General features: G+C 33.5%; 1 protein-coding gene across 1 annotated transcript; it reads right to left on the bottom strand.

Annotated features, from left to right (window-relative positions):
* Positions 1 to 19,516: 19,516 nt before the first annotated feature.
* LOC150100384 (uncharacterized) lies at positions 19,517 to 20,489 on the bottom strand. The gene is made up of 3 exons (XM_090402370.1): positions 20,450 to 20,489; positions 20,064 to 20,253; positions 19,517 to 19,747 (listed from the first exon to the last, which is right to left on the bottom strand). The coding sequence occupies exons 1-3, from the start codon at positions 20,456 to 20,458 to the stop codon at positions 19,623 to 19,625; spliced, it is 324 nt and encodes a 107-aa protein (XP_090258496.1). The 5' UTR covers positions 20,459 to 20,489; the 3' UTR covers positions 19,517 to 19,622.
* Positions 20,490 to 24,671: the final 4,182 nt, after the last annotated feature.

The raw sequence follows: 24,671 nt of genomic DNA, 5'->3' as shown, positions 1-24,671 counted from the left end.
TTTCAGCTTGGCAATGAACGATATCACGCGATGCGAGCTCTCAGCAAACGGCCGATCACGCGTTATCGCGTGGACGTCGTTAACTAAATAAAAAAATTAAAAAAAATTGGCCACCACACGAAATTCCAATTTTCAGCTTGGCAATGAAAGTGTTAATATAGCTATTAGGTTTGTTAATTGCTCAGCGAGGCGTGGTTAGTTTGGTGTAGCGAACACGCAACTGTGATTGATGAGCAAATGTGATAATCTATACTAATTGGCCTTTATATGGCGATGTTTAAACGGCAAGTTGAACTTGGTGCATTCCTTGAATTCTGTCTCTCCTCTTGATGTTCTTCCCATTTTCCTATTCCTTTCTAAGCCTTTTTAAGCCAAACAAATCAATCGAAAGTTTGCTTATTTGGGTAATGTGATCAAAGTACGAAATAATCTGACTCACACTTATGAAAAAAAAAATGTCCCTTTCAAGTCCGTGTGCGGTTAACGAAGCAATCAATGATGACAGCGGAAAAGCGCTATGTTTGTTCACTGAAGTTCATCCGTGTCGGTAGAAATTGAATAGCCAACGTTCTTGTTAATTAGCAGACAATAACATTAAATTGTGACATGTGCTGATAGTTGCATTTTGTTGCTAATTGTTAAACCAAAACGAATTCTAAAATGTTTTGAAACGTTAATTGTTAATTAACGTTTCAAAAAAAAAACGTTTCTTAATTGTTCAACCAAACAATTAAGCTGTTAATTGTTTGGTTGAACGTGTAGCATTCCCAAAAATCGTTGTTGCACGATGGCTTTAATACTGGTATCTGTAACAGTACTTTAGGTATACGGAATGATTGCAACAATGCTATAATCGTTGCTGTGGTGATTTGATTCTAACAGTGATCAAAATGACGTAATTAGTGTAACTATTATTTCTAATAACATAGTTCAAAATCAGCATTTATTTCAAAGAGTGGATTCACTTCAGTACAAAGTGATATCATTGATAGTGCTATCATTTCGATAAATAAATAACTTTTTGATAAATTTATTAATAAATTATTAAAGAAATTAAAAGAGAGCCCTTAACCAGTTGGAGGTTGTATCTGGACCATAAGGGAATTTTTTTTTTTTTTTTTTTTTTTTTTTTTTTTTTTTTTTTTTTTTTTATATCAGACTTCTCTCAGATACCCAGTGATTCCGGATCAACCTTTAAATTTGGACACCGCCTATTAGGGTGGAACCAGATTTTGACACATCTTATTCAGATGTCATCAAGGCTTATCACCGGCTATCTGTTCTTGTTAACCTCTTTTATAATAAAAATACCAGTCAAAGAGACAATCCAGAGCATCATGTGACCTTGAAAATGATTCGAAGGTCATTATAGAAGTATTCGTTTTCCTGACGTAATTCCTATGCATAATTTAGTTTTTCTTTTTAGTCCATTTTAGGAAAATTATGAGGTTGACTATAGAAAGCAACTCGTTGGATCGTATTTATTTAAAACTTCCGATCGCAGCGTCGCTAGTCAACTGGCGTTCATTCTCAACGTAAGTTACCAGCTACTGCAAATAGGCAGCAGTTGATGAAGCAAAATTATTTTGCTGCATGAAGCGAGGCAATTTGATCGACATAAAAATAGATTTATTCGTTCTTTCTACTTGTAGAAATCGTATATTTATGTGAGAAAACAGTTACGTGCGTTTGCAGCGACACATGGTGAAGCATTTGTCAACTAATTGCGCAAAAAGGCATTTTTTATTCTGACAAGTGGCGTCACGTTGTTAGGACAGAATTCAGCGACGTGACGCAGGTTTTAGAGTTCGATCTCTTGCCAACAAGAAGAAGAGATTGACGATAGCTCAAAGTGGGCGGAACTTATGGGCGGAACAATCTTTCTTTCAGCACATATTTATTCTGTTAAACACGTCTGAAAATTCTAACAGAAATTCAGCTGAGTAAAAATATTCATTAGAAATAACCGGAAGGCAAAAATTAAAGTGTAGAAAGAAATATTTTCTTTTTAACACAAAAATTAGACTCTTAATGTACGACCTTTCTGTTCATTCTGTCGATTATTATAAAATAGACAGAATGAATATACTGTCCTTTTTGATAAGTGGTTTCTCTTTGTGTGTGTGTGTGTCTGTCATTATGACTGTTGTAATTTTTTTAAAAAAATAAACCTACAAAGAAAAAAAGCATATGAGAATATTGAGGTGACTTGTCCATAATAATGGGATAATAACACGTGACTTTTTATGCGTCTATGAAATTGAAATATTACTGACAAAATCAGGAAATCTGAAGGGTTACCAGAGAATATACCAGAGATTGATGAAAGAATAAACTGCAGTTTTAAATGGATTGTAGTTCAGTTTTTCTTTTAATTTCTTTCCTCAAGTTTTGTTTGTTTCTTTCTTGTTCAGAGTTTTGAGGTGCATTTTTAAGAGCGAATTAAAGCACTTCTTGTCCAGAATATGGATTTGTGTAATTTTTATTTGCATTTCAGGGAATAGTATGTCGCCTATCTAAGGAAGAAAATAAAATCAACAGGTTAGTCACACACACACCCACCCACACACACACACACACACACACACACACACACACACACACACACACACACACACACACACACACACACACACACACACACACACACACACACACACACACACACACACACACAGAGAGAGAGAGGGAGAGAGAGAGAGAGAGAGAGAGCGATGGGGGAAGTCGTATACCAAGTTTATATACATCGGTTCTGTACACAGGCATTCTCTGCACCAAACCATCTCCGTCCTATCTGATGAAATATTCATCGATTGACTGACTCGCTAACCGGAAGATGACAAACCCATGAATGCGTCTGCTTTTAAAAATAGATATCACGCATAGGCGCGTGTACCAGGTGTCCTAAGCTTATCGCGGAAATATAAAACAAAAAAGATACATGCAGACTATAGAAATCTATACGGCTTAAAGAAATGGAAGCTGAAATGGTAGCCGGCGGAATATACAATAAGGGGGAGAATCGACTTGAACAGTCAGACTGGACAAAAATAAAATATGGCTGTAGTAGAGCGACGTCTAAAAGAAACATTTAAAGCCTAAAGTTAAATAACAATATTCATTGACGTGACACAGATTTTAAATTCAGATTTTAGTTCACATTGAAAAACACTCAATCTCTTTATTAAAATTTAATTAAAATGTTTAATGTGCATTTATCCCCCCCCCTAAAAAAACTAGTACCGCTTTGGTTCATTTTTGTTTCTTTTTTTAGTCTTTTTAGTATTAATACAGAAGTAAATTCATAGAAAAGTATGGAATTAATTTCAAAACTTGCGTTTTGTATAATAACATCAGTTATCTTCACAGAAATTCAACTGAGGTAAAATTTCGCTGCGACAGTTTCTTTTTTGCTGGTTGCAGCCTTAGAAGTGCGTTGTTTTGAATTATATTGTCGATCTTAATCAAACACTGGTTTAATAACTATCCTAAATACCAAATTTCATTATTATCATTATTATTATTTGGAAACAGCTTCACAAATGTAAGAGAGAAGTAAATATAATTTATTACTCCTATATATTTCGCTCAATACGTCATGAGCTTCTTTCAGAGAGAAGACAGAAAAAGTGGTAACAACATTTAAATTCTGAATACAAGAACGAGTTATACAGCATGATTATAATACTGATTCGTCTCAATTTTCAGTTGTAATCTTCAGAAATAGTGTTTGTCCTTTGCAGTGCCCAGTAATGTTCTGTGGCTTCCATAAAAAGTTACCTATTTTTAACAGAAAAGATTATTTTTATGGATTTTGCATGTAAATTCAAACGCAACAATAGACTAACGCAAACCAATGTAGCGTGGAGGAAAACAGGAGATAATTGCATTAACAATATAGCTTGCCACGCCACCTATCTCAGATTTCTCTTTCTTTATTAAAGTTCGGTGTTTTAAAAGTAGTTCTTAAAGTCTGTATTTGTTTTTATTTAATTAAAACTTCTAAGTTATTCTATTTTTAATCAGGCAATTTCTAAAATATCCTTTAATTTCCTGCTGTTTTTTTTCCTATTCTTATGATACCTCGTGTACAGTAAATGCACAAGGCATCTTAAGAATTCTCAAGTACACCATATGGTATTGGGCATTCTTCGATTGCAGAAGTGCATGATTAACGATAATAGCTGTAATGAGAATAATTTAAATAACTAGTTTATTAACTGTAGATATATTCCCATCTATAATATTTGTGTCGCTTTCAGTAACGGTGCGATCTATTTGATTGTGTTCAAAATGATGATTATACCCTGGGATATGTGAAATACACGCAAATCGCCCGAGAGCGGTTTGTTATGCGCAAATTAAACTGCATCACTTGGTAAAATATCTGTTCAAATCCCGAGACGTTTTGAATAGACAACTTGATCGGTCGATATTCGAGCGGGTTCTCAGCTGCCTAATTTGCTGCTCCTAAAAGGCAGTGTTAAGTGATATGCCAGCAAATAAGCAACAGATGATTTTCTATTTGTGTTTCGGAGTAGGATTTCGTTTTTCCCAGGATGAGAGCAGAAGATCATCTTCTGCTCTCATTGGAAAAATATAGGTTATCTTCTTTTTCAAACACAGATTCAAACTCACATGCCATTGATTTAATAGAATATTTAAAAAAAAATAGAGTTAGAACAGCACACATTCACAGCAAACAGGTTTAATTTGATGCCAATATTAGACGTGTGTTTCCATCTCACGTGGAAGTATTCATACAACTTCATTAATGCAGTCAGACAAAGGACAGGATTATGGTTCCATGAAAATTCATCGAAAAAAGAATTAATCAAAAGGCAACTCATCGAAAAGGCAATTCATCGAAAAAACAATTCACCGAAAAATGAAACTAAAATTTCATTATATTGATCCAGTCAAAGTGGAATTGATAATATCATTTGGAACTTATTTTCGAAAATGTTATGATAAAATGATCCATTTAGAACAAAAACCATGCAAACAGCTTCTAGCTTCTTGTACCGACAACTTCTAATTCTGATAAGTCAGAGAGTTATTACAATACATAATTTGGACACGTTATTTCCTTGTGCCCCGAATATAGCTGAACTGAAAACTGAAACGGTTCGACATTTTCTTGTAAAAGTTTCAAATAGCGAATCTGAATCAGATTCGCTATGTGAAACTTTTATTCATCCCAAAATAATTGCTGTATTGATGTCGCATATTACTGCTAGTAACAATAATAATAATAATGAAGCCTGCGTAGACTGGGCTTTTCCTCCCGAAAACAGGCAAATCAGTTCTATGAACAGACATAAAACAGTTATCGGACAAGAAAAACAATAAGAAACCGTATTGTTCTATAATTATTCCCTATTAAAGTAGCATTGCTTTCTCACTCTGCACGGTTCAGTATTTGTTCTAAATGGATCGCTTTTATCATAGCATTTTCGAAAAGTTAAAATTTTCGGTGAATTGCTTTTTCTATGAATTGTCGTTCGATGAATTGTTCATTCGATTAATTGCCTTTTCGATGAATTTTATTTCGATTAATTGCCTTTTCGATGAATTTTATTTCGATTAATTGCCTTTCCGATAAACTCTCCGCATACACAGAATTATTGCCTTTGTCATTGCAATATCAACCATTATTTCCTAACATTTATAGGTTTGTAAACAGTTACAGCAATGGTATCTTTCTCTCCTCGTGCCGATGTGATTGATTGCCAAACACTTCCGCTCTACATACGAAAGAGAATGTCAACTCGCTGCGTCACTCCATTCTGCGTTACTCATCGCAAAAGTTCCATATCTAGAAACTTTCTACTGTTGCGAAAACGTAATTCAAACCAGTTAGTTTCCTTATGTTAGAAACTGGATAAAAATACAATAAAAGAGGAGCTTACTTAGATTTTAATAACTAAGAATATTTTAAAGATTTTTTATGATAAGTTAAACATGTAGTACAGTACAGTCGTATTGCGAGTAGGCTAAGGAAGTTTTTAAAATTCTTTTTATTATCTTTATATAATCTGGAAACCTCGATCTAGAAATCAAATACGGAACTTTTCAAGTCACTTCAGAATTCCAATAAGCGGGACGGTGGCCTCACATCGGGAAGAGAAAATCATCTCCTACATAGAACTAATCACAAAGACCCATGTTCGAGGCGAAATTTGAACCGTCATCTGGATTTGTTACTTTAAAATAACAAAATCGGTTGACGATGCAACTTGTAAAGATGCGCACGTACAAAGTGGCCTTTCCTACAAAATCCCACCCCTTAATTTTAATCCCTCATTGCTGATTATAGCACGATCCTTGATTCATTCCATTGCTTATTTCTATCTGGTAAAAGCTAATAGATTATTTCGAGATTAATTATAATATAAATAGATACAATATTTTAAAAGGTGTATTGATATTTTCAAAAGTTTGAAATAACGTTTGTATTTTTAAAAGTTTACTAAATGTAAAATATAAAATATAAATAAATTACACTATTTGTTTTTGAAGAGTAGTAATTTATATCAATTTATTTAAATAAAGGAAACCTCTATCTAGAGGTTTCTTTTATTGTACTTAAGAGATTTTAAGTACATGTAATAGTTGTCTTGTTTTTGTTTTCAACTTTCACAATGTGTAATCCTATTGCGTCCTTCTATCTGGAAAATTCAATGCATGGTTTCATAGATTAATTATAATATAAATAGATACAATATTTTAAAAGGTGTATTGATATTTTCAAAAGTTTAAAATAACTTTTACGTATTTTTAAAATTTTACTAAATATTTAATATAAAATATAAATTTCACTTTTTTTTTAAGAAAAATAGTAATTTATACTAAATTATTTAACGGTAATTTATGTAAGAGTTGTATTGTTTCAAACTTTGACAAGTTTTTATGAAAAGTTAAGTAGATTTTCCCCCGACCGTGGTAGCTTCGATGTATTAAATGGGTTCGTAATTATAATACCCCGACATCAGTGATATTTGGTGTGTGTGTGTGTGTGTGTGTGTGTGTGTGTGTGTGTGTGTGTGTGTGTGTGTGTGTGTGTGTGTGTGTGTGTGTGTGTGTGTGTGTGTGTGTGTGGCGTAAACAAAAAATAAACCACTGACACATATCGAACAAGTACGTTTGTTGTGAAGAATTTCTTATTCTCGACTGTCAATAATGAAAATCACGTGAGTCACGAAATACCTACTAGTAACCATAGTAACGAATGGAATTTGAAGTGTTTGCTACGCTAAAAGTTTCTTTACGTATCCAAAGGTTTTCTGTTTATTCTCACGGCGTAAACACCCTGATCTATGCTTCGGGTTTGTTCATGAATGCTTCTATTATGACATTTACGAAGTTCACTGCGGACGTTTTCTTGAATAATAGAGGTCATGAGAAACGACACTTTCCTAAGCAGTTTGAGGAGGCACAACGTACGCGTTTTGATTGCTATTTGCCCCTGCTATGACAACACGACAGGAGTGCAGATGTGATTTCCGGTATAGCTTCGATTGCATTCATTTGCACGAAAAATATGATCGTATTGTTACTGCACATGGTATGTAGATTACTACGAAAGCGATAACTGCAGATTGAGAGGTTCTGTTTTTTAAGTCGATTTTATGGTCATCGCAACAAATTACCATCCTGCCTCACAATAACAAAGACTCGGAGTAACTGCTAATACGAAAAAATATGGAACAAGGTAATGAAATAAAAAAAAAAGTGTATTGTAGAAATATCAAGGCTAACGTAGGATATCCTGCTACGAAATAAGATGTCTTTACACGTACATCAGGTCTAATTGGACTTGTCTCAGCAAACATATGTGAGGTTTACAACCATTGTAAGTTTTAAATATTGTTGCTCACATAGTGCATGCTGTCAGTTTTCACTTATTACTGTGTTTATTCGTAAGTCGCCAGTAGAATTTCTATGTAAAATATTGAGAATACTCTTCATCTGAAAAATTTAAAATATTCTGAACTTATTAAGCAGAAGTCTGCCAATGTTATAATTTTTATTAAATAAAAAATAGGATTTATATATTTTTTTTTATATATAAACTTCTACCTTCCTTTTTTAATTCATCTTTCCACCAGTAGACATTCCATCTCTTCTATATTGAAATAAGCACTACAATGCTTGAGTTTAATTTATAAGGAAAACCGGAGAATCCGGAGGAAATATTCTTACACCATCCAACTCGATTATAAAGATTGTAAATATGTTTAGTGCATTAAGTTCGTTTTAATTTTAATTTGCGATTTGAAACGCAGTTAATAAATGCAAAACTACCGCCCTCTCTCGGTGGAAATGGTGATTGGAGAAAGTTTCTGCTACTTGAAAAAGACATTGCTAAAGTAGTGGTTCTTGAGTTTCATCGACATTACTGATTGAATGAGTACTGATGGACTTCCTTTGTTCACTAACGAATATTTGAGATGAAAACACTGTTGTGAAATGTCAGAGACACCGTACAATAGCTAAACAAAGAGGAAGTCATTGTGTTATTCGCAGATGACCCCTGTTACCCACGAAAACATTCCTTTACATGTGAATTGGTGAACAACAAACGAACAAAACAAACTTGTTTATAAAAAATTCAGAATGTTCTGTAATACTTCGTCAAAAGTAGAGCAAGGTTAGGTTGTTCGTTCTTTGTCATCCTCTGACAGGGGTGTTGTTTACTGTATTTCAGACGAACGTGTGTTTCCATGAACAAACTTCTTATGAAATGAACAAATTTTGTCAGAGTGGTGAGTTTCGTTTGGGTGACTCATCTTTTCTTGAGGTAAAACCCGACCCCCCCTCCCCAGTGTATAAAAGAGACCAAGTACGCAGGGGTCAGCAACATCACAAACTCTGAACCTTAATCGCGACAATGTCTTCTTCTTAATGGCTAAGGTAATGTATCTTGAGACTCTTATACAGTCGATAATTAAATTACGTCAATGGATTTATTTGACTAATAAATAGCTTATGATACGCTCACATACTATGCGTTTCTTTCTTTCAATAGGTTGTATTTGCCGTAATCAGCACTGTCCTGGCTATCAGCCTTGTCGGTGGCGAGCACCGCTGTCCCACCTACTGTGAAACGGTGCGGCAGAATGAATGTACCCTAATGGGATGGCAGTATCAGCCGCAGCAAACGAATTCCTGTCCTCGTCACTGTTGCTTAGTGTGCTACAGACGGGTAGGTAAGTGCTCGTGTGTCCTTGCTTTTCGCAGCCAATTCCTCCTTTTTTTTAAATAGCACTCTAGTCAGGTATCATTTGATTCTACGCATATTTAAATCATAAAACAGCATCATTTACTTTGGAATAATATAAGAAATGTTTCTTATTCTACCAAGAGCTCGGTTTTATCACTTAATTTTCTTGCCTTTGTAGGCGGATCCGTTTAACCTTTCTCGATGAGGGACGCAAATGGAACACCTGCATTTTTTATAGATCTTCTTATTGTATTATTATAAGCATTATCAATTTAGATAATATTTGGTATCGGTTTGTCTATTCCAATAACAAATAATATTCTGGAGATTAATAAAAGGTCCGTATTCATTCCTGAATGCCTTACGTATAAGGTACACAAAAGGTCTCAGATGTTTCAAAGATTTATTTACCAAAGTGAAATTATAGCACGGAAAGAGAATTCCATATCATTTTATTTGCATTTTATATTTTATATATTATATGTTTATATATATATTATATATATTATATATTATATATTATATTATGATTTTATATATTATATATGAAGCATAATAATGGACATTACACACTCAACAGATCAAAACAAAATTCATTAAGTATAGTGTAATATGTAACAATAAATATATTTTCCGTTTATTTTTCGACACTTTAAGCACATCACTTATTTCATTCCTGTAAATACGCTAATCATTCGAATTCACAGAAACATGCGTTATGATCTCCCATGAAGCAATTTAATACAGTTATAAGATAACCATTTTAAGCATTGAGTGCATCCGATCGCATTTTTCAGAGTATAATTAAAACTGAAATATCACTCTGAACTACTCATTTATTTCACATGCATGTTAAAATTATTTGAAATATAGTAAGGCCCAAGAAGCGAGAATACGTTTACATAGAAGAATGAAGCAGATTAATATAACCAAATATATTTTCTTCTTTTAAAACGTTTAATTTCTGGAAAGATTTCTTCTTCTTCTAGTTTAACATTCTAGACAATCAGGTAAGACTTATTCTAGTCAATGATCTTATTTACATTCTGTTAATATCTTGATGTGTAGATTTTTAAAAAAATCATCTTATTACAATAAATCTTGACCGGATCTTTTCTTGGCATAAGCACCTCACATCTGTAGCATCCTTCGTACTTTCCAAAAAATTTCATTTCTCTGTATGAACCCTACTTTCAATGGAACAATTATTGTAACACATTTTAAAATATAAAAGACTTCCAGTACTTTTTAATACTTTTTCATAGAGAAAAGCTTTCCTCCGCGATATTGTGAGTTTTATTGACAAATGTCCAAGGAAAGGCGCCCGTAAAATGCCTTTCAAATTCTAGATCAGCACAAATGAAAGATTAATGTCGATTAACATACTTATTTAATAACAATATAAATTTTTAGATTAACAATAACTTAAAAAGACAAGCAAAAAAAAAAAAACGATGCTCTCTTTCCACGGCAACAGTTGTAATCTGCTTGCGTCTGCCAAGTGTCAGAATAGTAATTTCCGCTGTCGGCAGAATATCATTAATAGTTGCGTGGTCAACGACAACGAAATAGGCGATATTGCGAAATTTTATTAAACCTTAAAATGATATTTTGATTTTCTTATTCCTCGGATATTCCACTACTTTGCACTATATAGAGCATTATGATAATGTGTATTCTATTTATAATATTACAGTATTATAATATTATAATTATAATACAATAATTAAGTAGCCTACATTGTAAATATATCACTAATTATATAGCAACTTCATCCAAACTAGCTGATTAAACTCCATTCAATACAGTAGTTTCGATGGTCGTAATATCAGGTGTTCTTTAAATATACACATAACGCATTTTTTTGTCTGCTGTCATTCTGTCATATTGAACCAGAATCTAAATTCTGGTTCAATATGACATATTTCAGTGGAGTCCGACCACAGAAGCGAGAGCTATCGTTGGCAGAATGCCAAGAATCATGTTGAAGGAGAGAAAGAAATCAGGCAATGTACGAATTGGTACAACACGCGAAGTCACGTGCTTCATACGTACAAGTTTCCAACTGTTATACAAGCAAAATAGTTAGCACTTTTAAAAGTACAATGATCATAACAGAGAAGTTAATTTTCCGACGTGTAATAATAAACAACTCGTCCCACAATATGGATTGATTACCCTAATATCGGAATGGATTCTCCTTCTTTTGAAATGTACAGAAATGTCCAAGGTCTCGTATCTGTGAGTATACTATAACCGTATAAAATTACTGTTATTTTGTCGATTTTTGTTCCTTTACATCACGTTATGTGTAGAAATGCATATAATGGAAGTCCACAGATCGACATGACCTTCACGCTCGATTGGTTTGATAACTTGTCATTACAAATGGTGTAATTAAGTCTTGTATTTTGTATTGGACATTTTCTCCACCAGCTATTTTGTTGTTTCGGTAGATTTAAATTGTGTTGCCTAGATAAATTTATATTTTTATTTAAAATGTTCTTGCTTCTTAAAAATATATTATTTTCTTATAAAATAAATAAAACATTTTATTAAATAATAATAATTTATTAAATATTTTTAAAATTTCTTAAAATAATATTAGGATATTCTAAAACACTATATTTTTCATTCAACGAAAAAGATTTTTCAAGTCAATTTTACTATTTTTAAATCGATTTTACTATTTAAATTGTGTTGCGAATGAAAGCTACTACAAAATCCCCGTGTGGTTGCCAGGATAAGAATAGCACCAATGTAGCTCATGCATGTCGTACGAGGTGACTAAAATGGGAACCCAGGGAGGGTAATGGATGGCAATGCTGTAGCCAATGAAGTTTTAACTGAGGCTCGGCTATTGCTGTTACCCTCCTTCCATGATCAGAGCTTTATAGCTCAATAACACCTTATCCTTACACTATCCTCTACAGATAACGGGGAGGATAAAAAGCCTTATAGTCCTTATAAGGACTGGCTTAAAGGGGCGAAGCAAGAATGCTTTTCATCTTTCCCGTTATCTGTACAGGACAGCGTATGGATAAGGTGTTATTGAGCTATTAAATTAAAGCTCTGATCATGGCAGGAGGGTAACAGCAACAGCGGAGCCTCAGTTAGAACTTCATTGGCTACAGCATTGCCATCCATTACCTCCCAACGTTTCCTTTACAGCCATCATTCTCCCAGAACCTTTATAAAGAATTCTTGCTTCGCTCTTTTAAGCAATTCCTTATGACTAATTGTGTTGCATAGATAATTTTATATTTTTATTTAAAATGTTCTTGCTTCTTAAAAATATATTATTTTCTTATAAAATAATATTGATTCTTAAACATTTAATTAAATAGTAATAATTTGTTAAATATTTTTAGAATTTCTTAAAATAATATTAGGATATTCAAATACACCATATTTTTCATACAATGAAAAAGATTTGTCAAGTCAATTGTACTATAAAAAAATTTGAATATAGTAAAATTGACTTGTCACTGTGTGAAAAATATGGTGTATTAGAATATACTAATATTATTTTAATAAATTATATATATTAGAATATACTAATATTATTTTAATAAATTATATATATTAGAATATACTAATATTATTTTAATAAATTATATATATATATAATGTCTTTTATATATACATATGTCTTTTAATCATTTCCGTGTCCTTAGAATTTAGGCTTAAGTGCTTGAGGACATCATGTTGGAGACTTAATGGATTTTTTACAACACTCAAAAAGAATTAAAATAGAATTTAATACTTCCTATATTTCGTGCTAGTCACTAGGATATCTACCGGGATTACAAAAACAATTAATGAAACATGAACACACAAATCTTACAATACTAAGCCCAACCACGTGGGTGACATTAAAAGTTCTATCTAGGTGGAGCGCCCTCTAAGGGCGGTAGTAGGTGGCCTGGAATGTAAGGTGGGACCTCTGGTGATGAGTGTTTCCCAAATCTTCGGAAGCTTAATGCACCCATATTTATTAAGATTTGGTTGGTTTCTGGGAGCTGCTGCTGCTTCTAAGAAAACTCTCTCTTTCTTGAATTTGCTGTGGTGGAGCATGGTGGTTTTCTTCCATGATACTCTGTGGGTGGTGTCCAAAACATGATCAGCCAAGCCTGAATGGCCATAGTTAAGTTTACATATGTAAGACTTGTGTTCCTCCAGGCGGATGGATGCTGATCTGCCTGTCTGTCCTTAGACTTGTTCTAGCTTTGTTTTGGGAATGTCCTTTACAGAAAAAGGCAGCATGAACGAGCATACGTGTTCAGACAAGATGGTCAAACTTCCTCATTCAGCAATCACTGTGTGTGTGATCAGCAATTTATTCATTTATTTTGGATAGGTGTGGCATCTTCAGGGACAACTTGACAGCTGTCAGCCATCCGAACAGTATGCAAGGCGTGGCGAGTATCTACCTCCTTAATAGCTCAGAGCGAATATATTTCTGTTTTATCTGAATCTGTCGATTTGACGTCAGCCGTTTTCACCATCAAATGAAAATATTATTATATAAAGAGACAGAATAGTTAAGCACGATTCGATAGCTAAAATACAAGATGAATTTGTCAAGGGGTGGCATGTGTGTCTTAGATAATGATATGGAGGGGGAAAAGGAACAATACCAAGAAAGATATCTTCTCTAATAGTTTATTAAAAATTACTGACTACATTAACTGTGGCGTTCTACTAAAATAGCCGAAGTATGGAACTTTAAAGTGTTTCCCCCTTGAGGTAATAACTGCCTCATAAATGAATAAAGTGTTTGCTAAGAGAGAATTAGGGAGTTCAACTATAAGAGTATTTCCTGTAAGATTCTGTAACATTGAACTGTGTGAACCATTTTAATTATTTGGAAGAATGTTGAATTGACAACTGGATGTCTAATGTTTTATGTTTGTAATTAATATTTAAACTAAGTTGATTTGCATTATCTTGTTCTCCAAGTTATACTTAATGTACATGTTGTATAACTCTGCATTAAATGTTTTGTTTTATTGATTTCAATTTGGTGTTTGCCTGATTCTCTTTTACTGCACCGTTCATAAAATTATCGGACCTTGCGGAAGTCTTAAACGTTAATACCAGACTTGGCCTGTACAAAAAGTGAAATTGTTAAACGTTAGTTGATGATTGATTCCTCTATATTGCTTAAACTAATCTGAATATAGAGTGGCGCAGTATAAATATAAATTAAATTTCTCTATATTTTGATTAGTAATCAACCAACAATTAATTAATTTAAATAAGAACATCGTTACAATAAAATGGCGGATTGAAAACCAGGATGTACGATCAACAATACTCAATATCTGACCTGAACTCTTCAATATCTATGTTCAGGAAATTAACAAAAGATCTCTGGTTGACAGGAACAGAGGCATGTTGTCAGGTGGATCGAGATAATTATTCAAGTTTTATTTTATTCCAATAAGAGAAACAGTACATAATGCAATAAAACGCGTTTATTGCCTGGATTTTCATAATCACTACTTTTAACGCTCTATTCTTATACAGTTATTATTAATAAATAAAGGTGTCTTACAAAATGTTATTAGTAAATTAATAATTCTTAAAATCTAAAAAATATTTAAAATATTTTCGTTGAAAGTATAATTTTACAATATTATAATATACTATAGGGGCTCTTCCCCCCCCCCCCTGAAGCCTACGGCGCCCAATCCCCCGAGTTCCGGACTGGTAGCCGGTTCTTCTTGAATTCTGATGACTCGAATTTTGCAGATTCGACACTCAGGGTTTCAAAAGGTTTCAAATAACTTGACAAAAACGTGACACCAAAAAGCTTACCATTTTATATTATTGGGTAGATATTCCGATTTTAATTTCAGAAAAAGGAAGCTTGCAGTTTTATTTTTTTAATGAACCAGTGGCTAAGATTGCTCTGTATATATGTTACATAAGATAAAACAGCTTTCACAACACTTTCTCGCTCTAAGACACCTTTATTTTTTATTAATAATAATGTATAAGATTATAAAATTATTACTCGCATCAATATCAATAGGGGAATCGACCGTGAGATACGGTGATTAATACCCTTGGAGTGTAATGGATGGCAATGCTGTAGCCAATGAAGTTCTAACTGAGGCTCGGCTATTGCTGTTACCCTCTTGCCATGATCAGAGCTTTAAATAGCTCAATAACACCTTATCCCTACACTGTCCTCTAGAGATAACGGGAAATATGAAAAGCATTTCAGGTGAAATATTCGCTACTAAAATTCTGCCTATTAATTTAATACCCGATTCCTTATGCTTCCAAAAGTTGACACACTTTCTTGAAATATTTGAGGAATTGCATGAACCAATAAGACTTTTAATTCTCTGAGGATTTTCAAAAAAAAAAAAAGAAGAAGAAAAGGCTCTGGTTAGTTTGTGGCAAGAAATTTCACAAGAAAAAAAATCATCTGCTTTTTTTTTATCAGTCTCCTAATGGAATAGCACGTGTTGTCCAGTTTTGAAAAAAAAAAAAGTTTCCACTGCCAGCCATATGTTTTTTTTTAACTTTTATCTTGTACAAATGTTTGAAAAGAAAAGAAAAATGTAGCTTATTTTCTTTTTTTAATAGTTTTTAATATAATTGAGTAATTGAATAATACTGAAGAGTTTTTTTTTTTTTCATAAGAATAATCATAGGGTACATACATAAGAGATTATCACCATGGGATACATTAGGGACTTTTCATGTCTGATGTGTGTGTGTGTGTGGTTAAGGGGAGACCAGCATATAATTAATTATTCAGAAATGTCTAAACTAAAAATTTCCATACTCAGTTTTGACAAAACAAGTGGGAGTGTGTGTGTGACTAGGACTTCTCGCTCTGGACCGTATACACAGTTCAAACCGAAGAAAGCACTTCAGGCTATCTATTGAAGGCCAGGTATCAACTATTAAGATCGTACTAAGAGGGGACTCGCCGTTGTCCTCAAACTTGCTTTGGAACGTTTTTCGTTTTTATAAAGAAAGCAAATACTCTCAAGTATCGCAATTCATATTTTGGGTTAGAGAAAAAGTCGCATTGTACAAACACTAAAATAATGCGATCTGCATTTCGTTAGTCAAGGACTTGTTAGACTTCCACCTCTAAAACTAGATAACTTAGCTTTTCTTGATTATGGGCTATAGATAGTCTTTTTATTTTCAGAATTTGCATCTAAGGCAAGTTTCAAATATTCATATGCTCAGGGAACAGCTACGATTTCGTGGAACGCTGTTTAAAACCTACACGCATATACTAAATACGCATTGCATCTGCCAAATGATACTGTTTCCTAGCAGACACGCGCGCACGCGCACACACACACACACACACACACACACAAAGCGAACAACATTAATTTGTTTCAAAACCCTGAAGAAAAGTGAGTGAAGACAGAATCAATGCAATTATAGTCCGTATTCGACCTCACATACTCAGTGCACGAAGTGACCTCAGGGTCACGGATGTGAAACAGCGGATTTCTAATTTGTCTTATTTACATAGTAGTGCGTCATTTTTTTTTCTATACCCAAATTCCATTAGTGCGCCAAATTTTCTATCTATATATTTTTTTTGGATAACTATTTTAAAAAATCACTCACCACGATGAAATAATTTAGTTACCGATTTAAAACATTTTGCAAAAGTTATTTTTTAATGACATACCACACTATTTCCATGTGCCTTATGTTTCAAATTTACCTCCAGAATTTATGTCTTCTGCTAATTACACAGCATTTTGCTGATCATATCTCGTGCCTCCGTTGCAACTGTTTTCCTTACCTTTTTTTATTTTAAAGTATTTTCCTAACCTTTCATCGTGAGTAAAAGTAGTGAGCAAAAAAGCGTAAAATTATTCAAAAAGTAATCTAATTGGATGAAAAAGTTGAAATAATAAAGAAAAAGGAACAAGGCGAGTTCAGAGCAAAAATAGGACAAGAACAAAAAATGGGTGAATCAACTATAAGACCACTTTTAAGCAAAGCTGCTGAATACAAAGAGAAAGGTAAGGCTGCTTCAAGTTCATCATGCATGCAGATCACTCGAAATCCAAGTATTATAATGATTGAATTTGAGAGCCTTCTTTCTACATGGATCGAAGATTGTAACCAAAAACGGACCCCACTAAACACTGACCTTATTAATTCAAAAGCAACAAGTCTCTTTGCAACTTGAAAGAAAGGGCTGTCAATGATGGAACAGAAGAAGAACAATTCCAAAAAGAGAAATAGCCTACATAATGTTCTAATCACAGGCGAAGCTGCAAGTACAGATAAGGAGATGGCCGCAAATTATCCAGAGATTTTAATGGAAGAAGGGGGGGGGGGGGTATTGTGACCAATAAATATTTAATGGCGATGAATCCGGCGTTTTTTGGAAGCGAATTCCTTCCAAGGTTTTTCTGGCCAAATCAGAGAAATCTCAGCCTGGTTATAAAGTCGCAAAGTCGAATGAAATTACTCCTATTTAAAAAAATAATTAATTAAATGCAATATGCGAGCAGTTTGGAAGCACATTCGTCCACATTGTGCAAATGATTTTAGAGGCTTTTCAAATAAATCTAAGTTAATTCAATCTCGTTCTGAGTGATTCCGACCTGATAAATTTAGATGCACAGCGAGAAGATCCTAAAGAATATAAAGAAAATGACAAGCCCAAAGAAATTTCACAGAAACAATTTGAAAATATTTTTCGTATAATCGAAGTTTTTAAGCATCAGTTCTTAGAGGCTGACCCTGATGAACAGAGAAGCAGTAAAATTTGTAGAAGAGTAGAAGAGGCAATAGGGCCATACTGCCGGTTGTATGAAAGAAAGAAACAAAATGCCCACCAAAGTACGTTACCTCAATTCTTTGTTAAGAAGTAGAATAATAAATTTATACTCTGAATATGTTTTATTGTCTTTCAGCTTCATGGTTTTCCTTTAACTAGGCCCTGAGACATACCTTCATTCTTTTTAAAACATTAAGTGTCAAAAAAGAAATTTGAGGAACGAATTATACTTTTTCCCATAGGCTATTATATTCGATTAGTGCGTTTTCGATGAATGCGCCTGTTTTAAGGAACGCATTAGGCGAATTAATCGAGGGATTGCTGTATTACAAACGTGGCTATCAAACAACAAAACTAAATTCATCTAAATTAGGACATCCTACAACATCATTGTAATTAGTTTTATCCATTCATATAAAGGAATAAATATAGTAATTTCTTACTTTCTCAGTGTAAGGCGATATTTTATTGAATTAATTTGAATATAGCTTGTAAAATAAATATTTAACAATTTTGCCTGTTCATATATAAACATAGGAAAAATATACACCCTGAAGGTAACAGATTTGTATTATGGTATAGTATACCCACACTTTAGAGGGCTTCGCTTGGAGACTTGCCAAGAATAGTCGATTCTTGCGGAAGGGGAGAGCGAAATGAAGGACGTACGAATTGGTCGCTAACACGCAAAATCACATGCTTTATGGGTAAAAATTTCCAACTGTCATATAAGCAACATAGTTAACTACAATGATCATAAAAGTGAAGAAGTTAATTTTCCGACGTGTAATAATAAACATTCATCCCACAATACGGATTGATTATCCTAATATCGGAATGGATTCTCCTTCTGTTGATATTCGCAGAAGTGTCGAAGGGTCTCGTATCTGTAGCGTACTATAGTACTGTATGTAGGTAATGACTGAGAAAAGAGAAACTACATCGGAGCAAATGTGCACAATAGCTTCGAGAGCAACAAATGCCGTTCACAGAGCCATCAGTGGAGATAAGCCGCGGCACTCTCGCACTGACTGCAAGTTTCGAGTGGAGGGGCTTTTCAACTGCACAGTAGATTACCGGCAGCCGAGAAGCGAAGTGCAATCAAATAAAACAGACAGTCGAGTTAATTATTATTAAAGACAAGGTTGTCGGATCTCAATTGAATTTAAATATAAAAAGAATTTACTTACAGAATTAAGTCAAAAAATAATCCTTTGAGGCTGGCATATTCCCAAAATATAAGACAGAACTAACTGGTACACTCACGCCAAATTAGACTTTTTTTTTTAATTTTGGAGTATTTGAAGCATTCAGTGACGCTAAAGCGAATGTTTCGTATTGCGAGCAACGGACACATGCGGATGGGATGAAGTACAGTTTATCAATCTAAGACAACATTGATGTAAATAAAGTCAATTTTAAGGTTTACATGATCTCAAATAGTTCTTCAAAACACATTTTCATTTTAAAATCATTTTATTGATATCTTTAAACATCCCTTAATGGGTAAAGCATTTAGTTACAAATGTAAAGTTGAATCGCACGTGCATTTTTTCTACATTTGCGCAGTGGGTTGAACCTTTACATTTCCTTTGACATGTATCAGCATTACAACGGCTTACAAATATCGGCACAAGCTCTGTCGTCATGGGCACAATAGTAGTTTGGTTCACAAATCACTAAATAACCGGTGGAGACATCAGAATAGGTGTCGTTGCAGTACTCGCCTTCTTCTATATAAGAGAAAAAAAAATCAAAATTATAAATTTGATCAATAATTAGACTTGCCAGCAAACTGCGCATGCTCTATTTAGAAAGTGTACATATGCGATTATTTTTATAGGGCAGTTATAGAATTAAAACTGACTTTTAATTTATCGTATTTAAAATTTCTAAATGCAGTAAGGCGGGAAATGTTTATCTTCAACCAACGACGCATCTCATTATTAACATTCCCAATTACTCTGATATTAGAATAATTGTTGAGGGTTCTGTCTTTGTGTGCGTGTGCGCGCACAGAGATGTTATGAATAATAAGTGATCACTTACTCGCTACTTTGGTGCAGGTGGCACAGCAGTGACGAGGACAATCATTCGGTGATGCTGGATCATAAGTCCAACCCATACTTGCACAACGCTTTTCATCAACTTCTCGACATTTCTCGGGATCGGGACATTCGTGGTGGGCTTGGATTCCGACGTACATCACGACAATAACCAAAAGCGAAGCAAATAAAACCTACCACCCCCAAAGAAAAGAATTATAATTAAAGACCCAACAAAATACACTCGAAATAAAAGTTAAAAAATATTATTATCAGTTAAACTGGAATATTTAACTTATTTTGGCAATTAGTGGATCTTCACTTGGGCCGATGATAAAGCACTTGATTATCAATAACAGTAATAATCACAATAACCGTTCCAGCACTTACCTGGGCCATCGCTAAACTTGATAGGGAACGATGAAGAGGATCTGATACTGGATTAGAGTAAATGTAGAGAGTGAAGGTCGCGTTTATATACAGTTCTCTAGCGGTTGACGTGGAAACTAAATAGGAACCTGGTGTATGAAATACCAATTTGTTGCGTAAAATGGTATGGGTGTGTAGTTCCACGTGTCGGACCATGATGAACATCCTTTACCTGATATCATATATTGACAGCATTTGTCGTGTTCCTATTATCATGGAGGGAAGGATGAATCATTCATCGGTTTGTAATATTACAAAACGCCATTTAACATTGGCGCAGATAAGATGCGGATAATGATGAGAGACGCAAAATGTGGAAACCAAACGGTGGAATTGTGGGAGGTTATCTATTTTAAGACCTGTCACGAACGTTCGTCACGAATGTCTTGCACAACGTCAGTTAAGTAAGTTTGAGCACGGTTAGTAGTTGGAAGGGGCTCAATCGTTCGTTGCTGTTGGCACACTCTCCCTCGATGAGTCTTTGGACTCCCTGAAGGTGTCAAATAATAATAATAATAATAATAATAATAATAATAATAATAATAATAACGTCGTTGTGAAAGACATTGAAGTTTTAAAAAAAAAATACATTTTTTCTCTGTAAATTGCCCGTGTTCTCCGACCACTTAGTGTGTTTTAAGGGATGAAAAACTCCACTATCAGAGTATCAATATTAGGTGATACCCTTATAGTGGTATCAGTAATGGGTGTTCAGTGAATAGTAGCAATATTAATAATAACAATGGTTACGAGGATTAGTTGATCAAGGTGTAATGAAGCGATCTGATCCTCCTCCAATTTGAAGCTAAGATTAGCTTTTATGAAGAGAGTGGGATTATTATACAGTATGTTTGATATATTTTGGATGGGTTCTGTGATTTGTAACGTGTATGTCAGTGTTATCTCTTATACGAACTCTGTTGATCTATCTTCCCCAATTCCTGTTTTAGTGTTTTGTAATTGTTTGTGTGTTTTAAATTTTCTGGAGGTTGTTGAGTAGCGTCAGTATCAGATGATCTCTCATATCTGATTCATATGAGATATTGAAGTGCCTCGTTGCGTGAAGAATTAAGGAATGTTGTGTTATCTGTGTGTCTCTTTTGTTACGAATGTTGAAGTAATACCTTAAAATTACTTAATGTATTGTTTCAGGATTTTAATGTTCAGAATTTTGTGTATCGCCAGAAGAGGATTGGCTATTGGCTGGTGTATATGAGATGTCCAAAGCACTGTTGATACAATTTTTCTATGTAATTTTTCTAATTTGGTTACATGGAAGTTTATAGTTTGCCTAGAATTTATAATGTACCTAAGTGTCAATTCGCACATACCGAGATATGTTTTTTTTTTTTTTTTTTTTTTTTTGTGAACGTCGTTAATGTACATGCTAAACAGAGTAGGTGATAATGAGATGCCTTGCGGTACTCCGTGTTTTTTCTATATAACCTGGCTGTATTCCGAACGACTATAGTTTAGTTAGCAGTACGGCATGTTCAAGTATGGCAAACGTGCCGGTTATGAAATTTGCTGACGTCACTTCGCTTACATGACGGAGGCTGAAAATAACTAATTACAGCGTATAAAGTCGAAATAGCATATTGAATTGGGGACTTTGGAGAAATTACTAAATAAAATAAGTAAACGAGTAGGATCGATCTTTCATATGATTCGTTTTTATAGTACGTTCAAAAATTGATCGCAAATTGGAAATTCTGAAAGAAAAAATATGTGCTCGCAGTTACTACGCGTGTGCCCTCTCTTTTTTGACTAGTTATTAATTTTTAATTAATTATTCATTATTAGTGCGTGCATACGCACGAACTCAGCTTACAGGGAACATTAACATACACATAAATTATCGGTCATATGACTTTTGTTTTTTGACAATTAAACCTAGATTTTGAATATATGTTCTTGACAACCTCCACGAGATTTTTATCTTGAGATGCTGGAGACCTTTCATTTTCTATAAAAAATTAAGAAACATTTGATAGCCTCCAACATTTTAGACATTCCCGAAATGTCTTTGTATGTGATCCATAAAGACATTAATAAAAGAAAAGAAAACGTGTTATTATTATTAATTATTACTTATTATAATTATACATTACAGGTTTCATACACGCACGTGCACCTAATCATATCGATATATACCAATAATATATAGATAGTAGACAGTTTTTGTCTCGGAGTGCGAGACCTTTGGGGAGATCTGAAATGGTCTGAGAAAGTTCAGCGTTTGATTACATGAATTTATAAGAATTTATAATTATAAGAATTTGAGCCGAGCTTAGGCTGTCTCTCTCTTCCTCCCTCTTTTCAAGCAAGCAAGTGACTTATGGAATATTCATAATTGAATAAATCCAATACAAGATTACCCACAGGACTAAATAAAGTGGAATTTGCCACTTTATTTGGATCACGCATGATCACTACTCTATGACGTAATTGGACTAAGTAACATATACAGTAAAATGCAGCAAAGCATGTTTCTGTTCACTGTTCTCTTGATGATGTAGTTTATCAGGAAGTCATTTGTAATTGTTAAGGTTATTTTTTACTGAATAAGAGAAATCGTATTGGAAAGTTTTTCTCATTGAAAACAGAAAAGCTGAACTGCTATATTTTTTTGTATTTTTCTCACCAATGACATTCACTGAAACTGAAAACAGTATTCAAATGAACTCAGAATGCATATTAGACTACTATTTGCTAAAAAAACCTGAGGGTTTTGCAATAAATCATAAAAGGCTTTATTGTAATAATTATCTGAATGCAATATTTTCGGACTGGGAATTTCGAAACAGCATATGTTAATGGCTACCACAACAAAATAAAACTATGGTAGATATTTCAGGACTATATAGCTTTCGTTTCGTTATATTGCATGCGCAACATAAAATAAAATACAAATGTCAAATAAAGAAGTTATTATTTTTAAGGAAATTACAATATCAAGTATATTGGAAATTAATTATAACTTTAATTAATATTTCCTATTTCGGTTTTTATATATATTTTTATTATTTTTTATATTAATATTTCGACAGCCTTACATTGCCATTATCAGGGATCATAATCTCACTTTCATAGACACTTTGATTACATGCCAGCGTGATGGATCGTTGGTTTTCTCTGTTTACTGGAAACCCTCATAACTAGTAGATATATCCACCAACAGTCATTTCATTAATACCCTCCAAGGGTATTAATAACCACATCACCTCTGGCTAACATTCCTTATAAGGACTGGCTTAAAGGGGCGAAGCAAGAATGCTTTTCATCTTCCCCGTTATCTGTAGAGGACAGTGTAGGACTGAGGTGTTATTGAGATATTAAAGCTCTGATCATGGCAGAAGGGTAACAGCAATAGCGGAGCCTCAGTTTGAACTTCATTGGCTACAGCATTGCCATCCATTACCCTCCAAGGGTGTTAATCACCGCATCTCGCTGTCGATTTCTTCTCCTGAAAATCACTAATTTTAACCCCTGTATTCTTATACAATTATTATTGATACAATAAAGGTGTCTTAAAAAGTTTTATCAGTAAATTTATATTTCTTAAAATACAAAAAATATTTTAAAATATTTTTGTTGAAAGCATAATTTTACAATATTATGGTATATATTATGGTTTTAATTTCAGGAAAGGAAGCTTGCAGTTTTATTTCTTTTAATGATTATACTGAAATATGAAGTTACCAGTGGCTAGGATTGAATACTGTAGTATATGTTTCATAAGATAAAATAGTTTTCACAACAATTTATTGCTGTAGTACCTTTAATTTTTATTAATAATAATTGTATAAGAAAATTTTGTTTTGTGATTTTAATTCTACACATGCAAAATATGCTAATCACCATGTCTTCTAAATTTGAATTACCACTCGTCCCCTATGAGGCGCAAACAGCTATGAATTGTGCCATAGTGAGATAAAAATTATTGCAGAAATTGGAGAATTTATCAAAGGTAATTCTTTAAATTGAAGAATAATAATCAATTTCACCGCATTTATTTTGGATTTATTTAATCCAAATTCCCTAACGAGTTAACTGTTTCTTCATTATTCTATTAAAATTATATTAATATATAAAATCTGTATTATTAAATCTTATGAAACTCTAAATATTTGAGAAATGTAATGAATATAAAAGGAATACTAATTTATGTTAATATTGTACA

Source organism: Typopeltis vanoorti, chromosome 13 (genome assembly GCF_054136105.1).
Source record: "Typopeltis vanoorti isolate ZY-2024b chromosome 13, IOZ_Tvanoo_1.0, whole genome shotgun sequence".
Lineage (NCBI taxonomy): Eukaryota > Metazoa > Arthropoda > Arachnida > Uropygi > Thelyphonidae > Typopeltis > Typopeltis vanoorti.
Note: the sequence above shows the minus strand (reverse complement) of the source record. Positions and strands in the feature narration are given on the sequence as shown.